Genomic DNA, 14,847 nt, shown 5'->3' on the forward strand with positions numbered 1-14,847 from the left:
CCGGTGTCCTCAAAGCCTCTCATAGAGCTTGCCAGTTGTAGTCCTAAAAAATGGAAATTAGTTAGCTCTGGTTCATTCAGCCATTGCTATAGGGAAACGGAATGGGGAAAGAATAGGGTTTTGGGATAAACGCCAAAAATAGGAGATCTTAAATGTTTTGTTCTATTAGATAATATGAGTCAGCTAATATGACCTTTATGAATTAGGAAGCCTGTATGTGCTTTATGTATGTAGCCTGTATGTATGTTAGCTGCTGAAGATTATCTCATAGAACCAAACCCATAAAATATCCTTATTTTCGGCTTTAATCTAATAAACCTTTATTATCTACAGCCTCTCTATTACTTGATATCCCGACCACTGGTCACATTTTCAATGCTTGTCCTGTACAATCAGCAATGGCGCTGGTCCAATGAATGTGTTTTTTTTTTCAGTCATCCTTTTCCGAAATCTCCCCCTGGAATAATGGTCAAAGAAAATACAGGGTAACAGGGCATGTCTACGTAACACAATGGGGGTGATGAGACACCAGAGCCCCATTCATTTTCAATGGAGGTAAGCGAAGTGGGGAGGTACATGTAATGCTAAACAATCTGATGATCTAATACACTATTTCAAATTTAACAATCTGTTAGTTGGTGACCAACCTTTGTTGTGTTTTTGCTGGTGTGTTTTGGACACTGGTGAGCAGCATTAGATAGTGTTAGTGATGCGCAGGTTGACTCATATATCCAGACATTTATTAACATATCTTATTGCTACTTCGAGGTGCTTCTACGCTTTAGAGAGATATTGTAGCGTGCCAAATACATGCCAATTCCCAAAGGCTTTTGGGAACTTGGGCAGAAAAACTTAGACCCACTGAGGAAAAAAGGACAATGAGCTTAATTCAATAAGGGGGGAATTCTGACCCGAGTTAAGTGCCGAAATGGAACGTAATGATCTTTTTATGCACTTTTGTCTCTACTCATATTTGACCTTGAATCTAAGCATGAGCATAGCGTGCTATTCAAACGCTGGCCTTATAACCATGCAGGGATGAAATCGGGAGACCCAAGCTATAGGCTTGCACATAAAAGTGAATTACTTAGGCTTTAGGAAAGGCAACCAACTACAGAGATTGATGGGGAGGGGAGCAGGAGAGGAGGGGAACCCACGTACCCCACTTCAATAAACCAGGCTTCAGTCACTCACTTGGCTTCAGTCATCTCCAAGATTGAACGGGTGACAGATCCAGCTATGACCTCCTACTTGTCAGGCCTCTCACACTGGGCAGAAGGGGGTTCTGGAATGGACTGCTTGCGCAGCTTTCCCACATATGGCGCTGGATCAAGGTTGACCTGTTAAAGAGGAGATCCAGGAGCCTGTCTACATAGCCTGTAATGTTTTTGAAAAAGGACATGTTTGTTAAATGGATAATGAATTGAATTTCCTTTGATTTACTGTTATGATGCTATCAATTTGTTTATATATTTATGTAGGGATCTACTCATTCTACAATGTGTGTTCAGGTATTTTTTATGTCCTCCATTTGAAATATACACTATTTGATTGTGTACTTTTTGGTGAAACTTTGAAATGTTTGTATTTGGAATGTGTGTGCCTGAAAAGCTTCATTGATTTGAAATATATAACTGTTACTTAGAATATGTTGGGTTTGTCTTCACATACATCACAGCATATCTCCCCGTTTTTTGTTGTTCTACACGGTCCCTAAACGGCTGCTGCGCGAGAGAAGCAGATTAAAGAAAAACGAGAAAACACACTTTACCGATGTCAACTAGCTTGAAGCATTCATTCTATCGATATATGACATTATTCTGGTGAGCAGGGGTTAATTTAGTCTTCTATGGCAACAAATCATGACAGACGCGAAGCTGTGTATCTATAGACACATTGACTAACAAATAGCCTACCAAAATGTCGGAAATTAAACAGAAACATAGACCTATCTAAAAGTCCTGTCAAAAAAATATTTCTCCTGATTTACATTTTGTATATGTAGGGGTTAGGGTCGGGTGCGGGCCTCAGATTTTCACTTTATCACATATAGTCGGGCGCAAATTATCTTTATATAGCCTATATAAATAATTACAATAATAAAAACAATACAAAACACATAACATAAAACCCAGACAACATACAAAACTATATACAGGTGTCATCAGATCCGGGGGGATCTGCAGAGGCCCTTCAAAGCTTTTCTGAAAGCACGGTCTTGAGCTGTGGTTTAACGAGAACATAGACTGCAGCCATAATAGTGTCTGGAAGTGCGTTCCATAGCCGCGGAGCCGCGCAACTGAAAGCCCTGTCACCCATAGTTTTTAGTCCGCTGCTGGGCTGCTAAAGGGAGACGGACCTGGAGGAGCAAAGGGTGCGTGTGGGGCAGGAGTGAACCAGTAGGCCAATATTGGCCAGAATGCTCCGATTCAAACTCTGATTCACCTGCTCGACAAGCATTAGAATGTTAAAATATTTATTTGATCAGCAAATTAGTAATTCCTACTATGCCATACCGTTTCTGTCCCCAGGAAATATTACATCTTACTTAGTTTAAAATGTGGATTCTAAAATTATTTAAATATAAGGGCAGGTGTCATTTACCTTAAAAACACAAAAATGTGGCTCTAGAAAGGTAATTTTATGTATTTTGAAAACTGAATGTCGGCGTTTTTGCCATGTCCCCGGGTGTTATAGAGAGCAACAGGAATGTGTCTTTTTGTAGGCACTAACTCTTATAGTTTGTTGAAAAAATGGGAAAATACATGGGAGTTTTGTAGGGCTTTTGGATAAACGCTTTAAATAAGGCCTGCGGTAAACCCAAGCATATGAGGTTTTATAGGCTTACGTTTTGTTCTATGATATAATCTTGATCAGCTAATGTCACTGCTGAATTTTGAAGCATTTATATAATCTAAGGCACATAAAGGCTTCATAATTCATATCAGCTGGGGGTGGGCAGGTAGCCTAGTGTCAAAGCGCCTCGGGCCAGCAACCGTATGGGCGCTTGTTCAAATTGCCAGCAAGGTGGGAAATGATTGGTTCTACCGTTGATCAAGGTATAAGAGCGTCTGCTAAATGACTTAAATGTAAATGTAAATGTAATTAACCCCCAACAACTGCTCCCTGGGTGCTGATGACATGGACCTTGATGAACTCAGCACCTCTCTAATTCAGAGGGGTTGGATTAAATGCAGAAGATGTATTCAGTTGTGCAACTGACTAGGTATTCCCTTTCCCTAAAGGCTTTATAATTGATAAAGGTCATGTTAACTGATTGACATTATCTCATAGAACAAAGCATATAAAATATCTTAAACCTGTGTTAACCTCAGACCTAAACCCTATATTTATCCCATAGGAATGGCTGAACGAAACAGGGGATAACTCATTTCCGGGTTTTAGGACTACAAGCTGGCGAGCTCTATTCATCAACTTTTACAAGAAGTAACCAAAAAAGTCTTAAACAAATCTAAATATATTTTATATTTGAGACTCTTCAAAGTAGCCATCCTTTGCCTTGATGACAGCTTTGCACACTCTTGTCATTCTCTCATCCAGCTTCACCTGGAATGCTTTTCCAACAGTCTTGAAGGAGTTCCCACATATGCTGAGCACTTGTTGGCTGCTTTCCCTTCACACTGCGGTCCAACTCATCCCAAACCATCTCAATTTGGTTGAGGTCAGGTGATTGTGTAGGCCAGGTAATCTGATGCAGGAGTCCTGCACTCTCATTCTTGGTCAAATTGCACTTACACAGCCTGGAGGTGTGTTGGGTCATTGTCCCGTTGAAAAACAAGTGATAGTCCCACTAAGTGGCAGGTAGCCTAGTGGTTAGAGCATTGGACTAGTAACCGAAAGGTTGCAAGATTAAATCCCAGAGCTGAAAAGGTTGAAAAAAATCTGTTGTTCTGCCCCTGAACAAGGCAGTTAATGAAATGTATATGTTTTTCAATAACATTTTTAGAATGTTCTTTGAACGTTTATTCATGTTTTATTGTGGTTTTTATGGAAATCTTGTGAGAACATGACTTTAAATAGAACCATGAGAAAACCTGTAGGAAACGTTATGCTGAAGTACTGAAATTCCCACAGAAGATCATTGTTTCTTAATATTCTTGGAACAATGAGAACTTGACTTTAAATAGAACCATGAGGAAACCTGCAGAAAACATTATGCTGAAGTACTGAAATTCCCACCTAAGAAACATATGGTTTTCAGAATGTTATGTGCTAGCTGGGTATCAAGCACCATTCCCAGAACATTGTGCGAAGGTTGTATGCAAAATAACCATAGAACAACCACGCTCTCACCCCAGCTGTAAAAAACATGTTTCTCAGAATGTTATGTGCTAGCTATGTTGGGTGTGGTGAGTGATAGTTGATGAAATGTCTAGAGTTTTTGGTCCAGCCTTTGGTCTAGTAGATGGATCATGGCTAGAAGAAATCCAGCTTTTATCAAATGAAGGACTGAAGTAGATTTTTTTTGCATTTTAATTGACCCTAATCCTCCCTAATCCTAAAATAATTATGATAACATGCTGTGTAAATTCTCCTAACCTGCTATGAATAGTCAAATCTGAGGTTAATTTGACAAAATCTGTATCCCTTCTAGCCATTACCCAGTAGATGGGAGATGAGAATGTAGGAGGATCTTATCTGGTGTTTGAATCCAAACAATTAGCTTGTTGATTGGAAAGTTGTCAAATATGTTAACACATTTTACACTGAACTAAAATATAAGTGCAACCTGCAACAATTTCAAAGATTTTCTGAGTTACAGTTCATATAAGGAAATCAACCAAATGAATTTGTCCCTAATCTATGGATTTCACATGACTGGGAATACAGATATGAATCTGTTGGTGACAGATACACTACATGACACAATCCTTGAGGGGCAATTTATACCACAGCGGGGGCAAAGTTGTCGAGCTAAGGAGAGGGTGACAGAGTCCAGGGTTGGAGCCTCCCAGTTGGCTCATTGATCCCCAAGGAGGCTTGTGACTTGGAATACTTGGTGTTGCCCTGCCAAGCAGTCTGCTGCCATGTTTATCTATCCAGACAAAGGTGTTTTGAGTGTACAGTGCATTCGGAAGTATTCAGATCACTTCACTTTTTCCACATTTTGTTACGTTACAGCCTTATTCTAAAATGGATTAATTTAATTTTTCCCTCATCAATGTACACACAATACCCCATAATGACAAAGGAAAAAAACAGGTTTTTAATAATGTTTGCACATTTATTAGAAACAAAATACAGAAATACCTTATTTACATAAGTATTCAGACTGTTTGCTTTGAGACTCGAAATTAAGCTCAGGTGCATACTGTTTCCATTGATCATCCTTGATCAATTGGAGTCCATTGGAGTCCACCTGTTGTAAATTCAATTGATTGGACATGATTTGGAAAGGCACAAACCTGTCTATAAAAGGTCCCACAGTTGACAGTGCATGTCAGAGCAAAAACCAAGCCATGAGGTTGAAGGAATTGTCCGTAGAGCTCTGAGACAGGATCTTGTAAAGGCACAGATCTAGGAAAGGGTACCAAAAAATGTCTGCAGCATTGAAGGCTCCCAAGAACACAGTGGCCGCCATCATTCTTAAATGGAAAAAGTTTGGAACCTCCAAGACTATGCGTAGAGCTGGCCGCCCGGCCAAACTGAGCAATCGGGGGAGAATGGTGGTCACGTTGACAGACCTCCAGTTCCTCTGTGGAGATGGGAAAAACTTCCAGAAGGACAACCATCTCTGCAACACTCCACCAATCAGGCCTTTATGGTAGTGACCAGATGGAAGCCAATCCTCAATAAAAGGCACATGACAGCCCACTTGGAGTTTGCCAAAAGGCACCTAAAGACTCTCAGACCATGAGAAACAAGATTCTCTGGTCTGATGAAACCAAGATTGAACTCTTTGGCCTGAATGGATTCCTACCTTAAAAATTAAGTAGGGGAGTGGATCAGAAAACCAGTCAGTATCTGGTGTAACCACCATTTGCCTCATGCAGCACGACACATCTCATTTGCAGAGTTGATCAGGCTGTTGATTATGGCCCATGGAATGTTGTCCCACTCCTCTTCAATGGCTGGGCGAAGTTGCTGGATATTGGCAGGATCTGGAACAGTCTTGTCGTACACGTCGATCCACAGCATCCCAAACATGTTCAATGGGTGATATGTCTGGTGACTATGCAGGCCATGGAAGAACTGGGACATTTTCAGCTTCCAGGAATTGTATACAGATCCTTGAGACATGGGTCCGTGCATTATCATGCTAAAACATGAATGGCGGCAGATGAATGGCACAACAATGGACCTCAAGATCATGTGACGGTATCTCTGTGCATTCATATTGCCATCGATAATATGCAATTATTTTCAGCTTATGGTAGAGAAACAAACATTAAATTCTCTGGCAACAGCTCTGGTGGACATTCCTGCAGTCAGCATGCCAATTGCACACTCCCTCAAGACTTGAGACATCTGTGGCATTGTGTTGTGTGAGAACTTCACATTTTAGAGTTGACACATGACTGTAAGTCGCTTTGGATAAAAGCGTCTGCTAAATGGCATATATTATTATTATTTATTATATTACTTTTGTTTAATGTTAATTTCTCTACCATAAGTCACCTCACGTCGTTTTAGAGTATTTGGCAGTATGTCCAACCGACTTCACAACCGAAGACCACGTGTAACCATGCCAGCACAGGATCTCCACATCTGGCTCCACCTGCGGGATAGTCTGATGGGGAGGGTGGGTGTGCTGAGGAGTATTTTTGTCTTTAACAAAGCCCTTGTGGGAAAAACTCATTCTGATTGGCTGGTCCTGGCTCCCAAGTGGGTGGGCCTATGCCCTCCCAGGCCCACCCTTGGCTGCACCCCTGCCCAGTCATGTGAAATCCATAGATAAGGGCCTAAGGAATTTAATTCAATTGACTGAATTCCTTATATGAACTGTAACACTGAAATTGTTGCATTTCTATTTTTGTTCAGTATAGATAAAATGACACACATGAACTGGGGTTTATGTTTCAGTACTTTATCACAATACAACAGTCTAATAAAAATACTAATAATGGAACAGCTCTTTATCATCCCATTGGTCTGAAATGCATGTCCTGTTAGCCATTAGAACCTACAGTACATAGCAGGGCTCTCTACGCTGATCTTTTTTTACAATGAGCACGTGTGCACCTAAGTTGAAAAATGTAAGCACAAAGAATACGCACAATGAAAAATATTTGAAGTATTAAAGCTAGAATCGTTAAAAATTTTCTAGGTGCACTGGTACGCCTACATTAAACCTCCAGGTCACACAGCAGAACATTTAGGCGCATATGTGAGTAAAATGGTTACACTGTAGAGCCCTGAAATACAGTACACCGTAATATACTTCACATGTCAATTTTTACTCATTTAGCAGACACTATCAACCCTAATTGCTCCTGTAAGTCACTATGAATAAGTGTCTTGCTCAAGGGCACATTGGTAGATACCTAGTCAGCTGGGGGCATTCACACCAGCGACCTTTCGGTTCCTCGCCGCTAGCTGACCTGCCGCCCACGTTATATTACAAACATACTCTGTAATACATACATGGATGTTTAAGATGAAATACCCCAAGTAAAATAATAACATATCCATTCAGATCAAAAATAATATATACCATCTAATCTAAAATGATAGATGTAAGATGAATTATCTTTACAGACTACCAACTAAAATATCTTCATAAACAGAAGGGTTTCTGAAGAGATTATGACAGCAATCTCATATGTTGACACACATTAAGAAGGTAACATCTAGCATAACATCAGAGGAGTATAGTTGTCATGTAATTACCACCCTTCTGTTTGTGCCAAGGTTTAGAGAAATGGCTTTTTGAGTCTTCATTGTCATTGTAAAATCACCACCACCATTGTAATACTAAACACAAATCCCGGAGATTCAACTACAGGATTGAAGGTGAATAAAATCTTCCTTTGTGCAGAAAGAGGAATGTCTCCAAACAGAATCTCTCACACACACACACCTGTTTAAGAATGTTACTACTAGAAGGTCTGGTCATGAGACATGCAGAGTTAGTGGGTTATTAGGTAAACAACACTGGTTTATTCTGTACTGGACCCACCAACCTTGGGGCGGATACACACACAGTATGTGACTGACTCAAGACAGATATAGTCAATAGCTCCACCATTAGAAATGTCCCCAGAGAAAATATCTACTCATGGCTTTTGACTACAGGACGGGGACACTCACTATGTGATTGCATCAAGACATTGATATGTGATATATGGATTATGATCGTGGGATTTGCTGATTGTATTGGAGTTCAGTTACAGGTTGTGTGATTGGTTGTTTGGTTGATTGGTTAGTGTGATTTCTCTAGTCTAGCATAACAGCTCTTGATCAGGGTCCAATCAGGTGGGTGAAATACAGCGATCTATAAAGTGCATAAGTTGCTGGACGCTAGCTGGCTAGCAAGCCAAGGATAATTACTTAGTATATAGGACAACCTCTGACCTTACATAGAGTCTAAAGAAGAGGTTACTGCCTATATAAGGAATAAGAACTCATATCAGACAGGTATGTGATAATACTGCAGCAGGTCTTCAGTATGGGATCTGGTTCTGGTAATACTGAAGCATATCATAGGTCTTGCTCCTGAGGAAAGACAGAAAACAGACAGTCAGCATGTGTATATAGACAGTTGGCATTATGGATATTTCCTGTGGCCGAGTTGGGGCCATAGGGGTCAGGAAAGGAGCGAGAGACTGGAATGGGAGCAGCGCCATTGAGTGAGGAAAGGATCTGAAATGGTACAGGGCCATTGAGTGAGGAAAGGATCTGAAATGGTACAGGGCCATTGAGTGAGGAAAGGATCTGGAATGGTACAGGGCCTGAGGAAAGGATGGTACAGGGCCATGGTACAGGGCCACTGAGTGAGGAAAGGATCTGGAATGGTACAGGGCCACTGAGTGAGGAAAGGATCTGGAATGGTACAGGGCCACTGAGTGAGGAAAGGATCTGGAATGGTACAGGGCCACTGAGTGAGGAAAGGATCTGGAATGGTACAGGGCCACTGAGTGAGGAAAGGATCTGGAATGGTACAGGGCCACTGAGTGAGGAAAGGATCTGGAATGGTACAGGGCCACTGAGTGAGGAAAGGATCTGGAATGGTACAGGGCCACTGAGTGAGGAAAGGATCTGGAATGGTACAGGGCCACTGAGTGAGGAAAGGATCTGGAATGGTACAGGGCCACTGAGTGGAAAGGATCTGGAAATGGTGAGTGAGGAAAGATCTGGAATGGTACAGGGCCATTGAGTGAGGAAAGGATCTGGAATGGTACAGGGCCACTGAGTGAGGAAAGGATCTGGAATGGTACAGGGCCATTGAGTGAGGAAAGGATCTGGAATGGTACAGGGCCACTGAGTGAGGAAAGGATCTGGAATGGTACAGGGCCACTGAGTGAGGAAAGGATCTGGAATGTACAGGGCCAAGTGAGGAAAGGATCTGGAATGGTACAGGGCCACTGAGTGAGGAAAGGATCTGGAATGGTACAGGGCCACTGAGTGAGGAAAGGATCTGGAATGGAATGGCCACTGAGTGAGGAAAGGATCTGGAATGGTACAGGGCCACTGGTGAGGAAAGGATCTGGAATGGTACAGGCCACTGAGTGAGGAAAAGATCTGGAATGGTACAGGGCCATTGAGTGAGGAGAGGATCTGGAATGGTACAGGGCCACTGAGTGAGGAAAGGATCTGGAATGGTACAGGGCCATTGAGTGAGGAAAGGATCTGGAATGGTACAGGGCCACTGAGTGAGGAAAGGATCTGGAATGGTACAGGGCCACTGAGTGAGGAAAGGATCTGGAATGGTACAGGGCCACTGAGTGAGGAAAGGATCTGGAATGGTACAGGGCCACTGAGTGAGGAAAGGATCTGGAATGGTACAGGGCCATTGAGTGAGGAAAAGGATCTGGAATGGTACAGGGCCATTGAGTGAGGAAAGGATCTGGAATGGTACAGGGCCATTGGTGTTACCTGCTGCTGAGGAAGCAGCTCTGGATGACCTTGATGATGAAAGCAGCCGCCTCCTTCTCACTCATACTGGGGTTGAACCGCTGCCTGTGAACACAGACATGGTCAGACATGGTCACGAGACTTGGCACAACCTAATTTATGCTCCCATGTGGTTTATTGATGTACTGACTTGAGCAGTTTGATGGTCTGTCCTCTGAAGCACGGTAGTCCAGTGTCCAGCATCAGAGTGACTAGAGACACCACTGCATCCATGTAGGGCCTGAGAGAGGTGTAACAAAAATAGAATTAACCCATAGAAAGACCGTTTAGATGCAAATAAGATTAAGACCCCACCCACACACACTCTTACCTGACGGCCAGGTACCCCCTGACACACAGCTCCATGAACCATTTGAAGGGAGTGGCTTCCATCTTGCCTCCCATGATCATCACCATCTCATCTGTCAGCTTGATGTCCGGCTCCCAGCCCAGGTTACCACCAGGAGAACTCTCAAACATGAAGCCAAAGTCTGAAAGAAGATGCTGTTTTAGACAACGATTATAAATTCAATTCATATATTTATTGTCACAAATAGATGAAAGATATCCACATTGCTGTATTAAATGAATGATTGATTGTGTGGATGATGTTTTGGATGAAGTTCAGGATGATTGTGTTCCCATGTGGATGATGTTTTGGATGAGGTTAAGGATGGTCGTGTTCCTATGTGGATGATCGTGTTCCGATGTGGATGATGTTTTGGATGAGGTTAAGGATGGTTGATTGTGTACCAATGTGGATGATTTTTTACCTATGTGGATAAGGTGTCCCTTGCTGTCCAGCATGATGTTCCCGTTGTGTCTATCTTTGATTTGTAGCAGGAAGAGCAGCAGGCTGTAAGCAGCCATACTACGGATGAAGTTATACCTCGCCTGGAGAGGAGGGGAATGAGAGAGGGAGAGATTAGGAAGTACCTTGTATAAACCATGTTGGTGAAGTAAAATAGTTGACGTATGTTTATTAAGGCAACAGATCCATTGTAATGACGTACTGTATGTACTCAAGAGTATTTCTCTTTTTTTAATAATCCTTCATTTCTGATTAATTAAGAATAATGGCACAGACGAGGATCAGGTCAGGGGTCAGAGTTTAGGGGTCGTAGGACAGCACAGTCATCTCACCTTCTGGAAGGCCAGAGTGGACTCATCTCCATACTGGTTTCTGAAGTAGTCATACATCCCAAAGTCTGTCTGTCTGCCCAGTTGGTCACGGGATTTACAGTCTGGGATACACTCAATCACACCACACTGGACACAGAGACAGGAACACCATTACTGTGATGCTACACTGCACAGAACAAGACAAAGTTTAATAAAGATTAGGGTGCAGGGGTTAGGGTATAGGAGGTAGGGTGTAGGGCAGAGGACAGAAACAGGCTGCCCGTGGGCCAAAACCGGCCCCCTCCCCCCAAAAGTGGGGATTTTAGTTTTTGCTCAAGAAAGAATAAAATCACCAGGAATTGAGCTAAAAATTAGTTGAATTTAGAAAATCTGTCCAATTATTCCTACAAATACAAAAAAAGACATGTGATCGTGTCTCAATGTAATCAAGGTATGAAATTATTGTATTTGGAAGTACAAATATTTTTTGGGGCATAGTTGGTCAATTTTCAGTGTAGAAATTATTATAACATTTTTCCAGGAACCCTGAACCATTCACTCCCAACAAAAATGGTCTGCGACTGAATCTATCGGCATCGCCCTGGTGTAGGGGAGAAGTGTACATACCCCAGGGGCAGTAGCCACAACTCTGTAGGGAAACACAAACAGGTCCAGACCCACAAGTTGGAAGATGTTCTTAAACAGACCAATGATCTGGAGAGCCAGCATGTCCTGGGCAGGGAGGGAGAGAGAGGAAAAAAACATTCAAAAATATGCTGATTGAAAAATAAATAGTTTATAAGCGCCGAGTATGTAAAATATGCTTGTGGTGTGTGTATGCGCATGTGTTGGTCTATCTATCCTACCTGTCTGCAGTCGTCTCCCACTTTAAAGATGGCGGCCTGCCAGACGATCCTGCGAGCTACATCTTCACCCGACTCCACGTCCTGGGAGTCAGTCTGACAACGCAGACCCTCTTTCTCCAGCTCACTGACCCCACAACGTTTCACCTTGAACTTAGCCAGGTACGGGGCCTTGGCAGCACTGGGAGAGAACGGAGACAGCAGTCAGATATAGATCCTGTGAGAAGGGTTTCTATTCCTTTTTTAAAATAGCATAATGGAATAGATATCCACACACCATTGAATGCTCCTGTGTACTTTATTGCAACGTTCCAACTGAAAGGTCTTTGTCAGGCATAAAATCAATCAATCAAATGAATAGAATCGGTGAGTAAGTACCTCTGCATGGGTGTTCCAGACTTGTAGTCGATGTCCAATACGATGGCCTCTGGATTACTGGGCAGGTAGCAGCCTGGAGGATGGCCAACGGGAGGGGGCGAGATGGACAGATACACACAGTGACTACTGCTTCCACATAGCACAAATCACAGATACAGGAATCAACTGCTTAGAGGTAAAAACACCTAAGTCAAAACTATTCACATACACCTCACTGTCATCAAACATGCACCTGCACCCACAGACCTAGCAACATAGATGTCTCCTAGCTGTTGTTACCTTGCTGGACTTTGATGTCAGACAGAGCTTTGAGACAGGCCCTCTTCCTCTCATCTCCCTTTGGGGTGGGCCTAATAAAAACACAAACACTTTTATATCCAGACACTAGTTGGTTGACAATAGTGGACTATATAGGGAGTGCAGTTGTGATTCGATTTGTCAGTCTTACTTGATGATGGCAGATACGTTGGTGATTTTGTCGAAGAAGTCAAACTCTCTCTGGAAAAAGTCTTTAGCTGCACCAGACTGAGCACCTATTATCTCCTCAACCATCTCCTCCAACAGATCCCCGATGTCGGCTACACGGAGAGAGGGGGAAGAGAGAGGGAAGCGAGAGTGTGAGGAGTGGTAAGTGTGTGAGTGTGCAAGTAAGTGTGAGTGAGTGAGTGAGTATGAGAGTGTGTGTACGTATGTGTCTCACGGTCTTTATGGTGTGCCTCCTCGTCCAGGTAGATGTTAGTCTTCATGTTCCAGATGAACTGGTGGGCCAACAGCTGAGACTTCTGGGCCGCCCACAGGATGTACTCCCTCACATACCCCATCTGCCAATCAAATACAGACATACACACACTTGTTTTACTAAAAACAATTGATACCCTATTTTTTCTTACCCCTACACCTAAACCTTAAGCTAACCCTGTCCTCTAAAATAGCATGTTTCCTAGTGGTAAAATGTCTCCACCTGTCCAAATGGTACTTGCTTTACTATCCTTATTAGGACTTCTGTTCCCCACAACGAAAGTAAAAACCAAACACACGGTAATGTAGAAATGCAGCAGCTAGTTAAATGTAGTGTCACTCACCTTGTCATAGCGCAGGGCCTGAACAATCTGAGGAATGTAGAACAGGATGGCATCCTAGAGATTGAGATAGATTAGTGACGGTATAGTGTGTTTCGTACCAGAGGAAAGGACCGTAGTGTGTGTTTCGTACCAGAGGAAAGGACCGTAGTGTGTGTTTCGTACCAGAGGAAAGGACCGTAGTGTGTATGAAGTGTGTGTGTTTCGTACCAGAGGAAAGGACCGTAGTGTGTGTGAAGTGTGTGTGTTTCGTACCAGAGGAAAGGACCGTAGTGTGTGTGAAGTGTGTGTTTCGTACCAGAGGAAAGGACCGTAGTGTGTGTGAAGTGTGTGTTTCGTACCAGAGGAAAGGACCGTAGTGTGTGTGAAGTGTGTGTTTCGTACCAGAGGAAAGGACCGTAGTGTGTGTGTATGAAGTGTGTGTTTCGTACCAGAGGAAAGGACCGTAGTGTGTGTGTATGAAGTGTGTGTTTCGTACCAGAGGAAAGGACCGTAGTGTGTGTGTATGAAGTGTGTTTCGTACTAGAGGAAAGGACCGTAGTGTGTGTGTGTATGAAGTGTGTGTTTCGTACCAGAGGAAAGGACCGTAGTGTGTGTGTGTATGAAGTGTGTGTCGTACCGGAGGAAAGGACCGTAGTACTTTGACCCCATACTGAGCAGTAAGGGGGTGAGGGGGGTACATGGAAGAGAAGTAGGACAGGCCGGTGGGAGGGTCAGCAGGAGCCCAACACAGGATATGACTCAGCTCTGGAGAATCTGCATCAATGGTGTGCCATGTCACCAGGAACTGGAAAACAAATACATTATGGTAAATTGACAAAGAACTTTCAAATTAGAAACACCATCACTTCTAATCCTGAACTGTTTGGCTCTGACATAAAAAAAAACATGTCTTTCATAAAAACCTATTTGAGGTATCATAAGCATTGGCCACTCCTGTGTTGCAGATGACCTGTAGATCAACAGTGACTCACCTTGACAGCCTCAGGTACGTCGCTGACCGCTCCAGGGTCCAGCCTTACCAGCCGGGTCACCTCAGCCACGATCACATCGTTCTTAAACCTGAACATAGACACGAGAGGGTTAACCCAAACGCCGTTCTTAAACATGACAAAAGTTAGGAGGTGGAATGAATCCAAAGCTTTTCCCAAAGAAATCCTAACCAGGGTGTATGTGTGTGTACCTGGCTGGTAGCTGCATAGCCAGGTAAGGAGATATACCCCAGGCCAGGTTGACATTGTCTTTCCACTGTTTCTCACTGAGGCTGATGTACTTGGACCTCCAGTTGGCGATGCTGGTCTCCACGGACTGTTCTGTAGCAATGGCCAACT

General features: G+C 43.0%; 1 protein-coding gene across 1 annotated transcript in view; it reads right to left on the reverse strand.

Moving 5' to 3' along the window:
- Window positions 1-7,032: 7,032 nt before the first annotated feature.
- LOC124017542 (phosphatidylinositol 4-kinase alpha-like) overlaps window positions 7,033-14,847 on the reverse strand; it is a 32,332-nt gene continuing 24,517 nt past the window's right edge. Inside the window, exons 36-51 of the mRNA XM_046332759.1 lie at window positions 14,700-14,847; window positions 14,491-14,578; window positions 14,136-14,303; window positions 13,520-13,573; window positions 13,138-13,258; window positions 12,886-13,015; window positions 12,717-12,787; window positions 12,438-12,510; window positions 12,063-12,240; window positions 11,824-11,928; window positions 11,218-11,343; window positions 10,848-10,968; window positions 10,406-10,565; window positions 10,226-10,315; window positions 10,057-10,140; window positions 7,033-8,676 (exon numbers count right to left, since the gene is read on the reverse strand). The exon at window positions 14,700-14,847 is cut by the window's right edge and continues 52 nt beyond it. Of these exons, the coding sequence (XP_046188715.1) occupies window positions 8,625-8,676; window positions 10,057-10,140; window positions 10,226-10,315; window positions 10,406-10,565; window positions 10,848-10,968; window positions 11,218-11,343; window positions 11,824-11,928; window positions 12,063-12,240; window positions 12,438-12,510; window positions 12,717-12,787; window positions 12,886-13,015; window positions 13,138-13,258; window positions 13,520-13,573; window positions 14,136-14,303; window positions 14,491-14,578; window positions 14,700-14,847 (1,769 nt within the window). The 3' untranslated portion in view covers window positions 7,033-8,624. The remainder of the gene's footprint in view (window positions 8,677-10,056; window positions 10,141-10,225; window positions 10,316-10,405; window positions 10,566-10,847; window positions 10,969-11,217; window positions 11,344-11,823; window positions 11,929-12,062; window positions 12,241-12,437; window positions 12,511-12,716; window positions 12,788-12,885; window positions 13,016-13,137; window positions 13,259-13,519; window positions 13,574-14,135; window positions 14,304-14,490; window positions 14,579-14,699) is intronic.

The sequence above is a fragment of the Oncorhynchus gorbuscha genome, unplaced genomic scaffold, assembly GCF_021184085.1.
Source record: "Oncorhynchus gorbuscha isolate QuinsamMale2020 ecotype Even-year unplaced genomic scaffold, OgorEven_v1.0 Un_scaffold_27:::fragment_4:::debris, whole genome shotgun sequence".
NCBI classification, from domain to species: domain Eukaryota; kingdom Metazoa; phylum Chordata; class Actinopteri; order Salmoniformes; family Salmonidae; genus Oncorhynchus; species Oncorhynchus gorbuscha.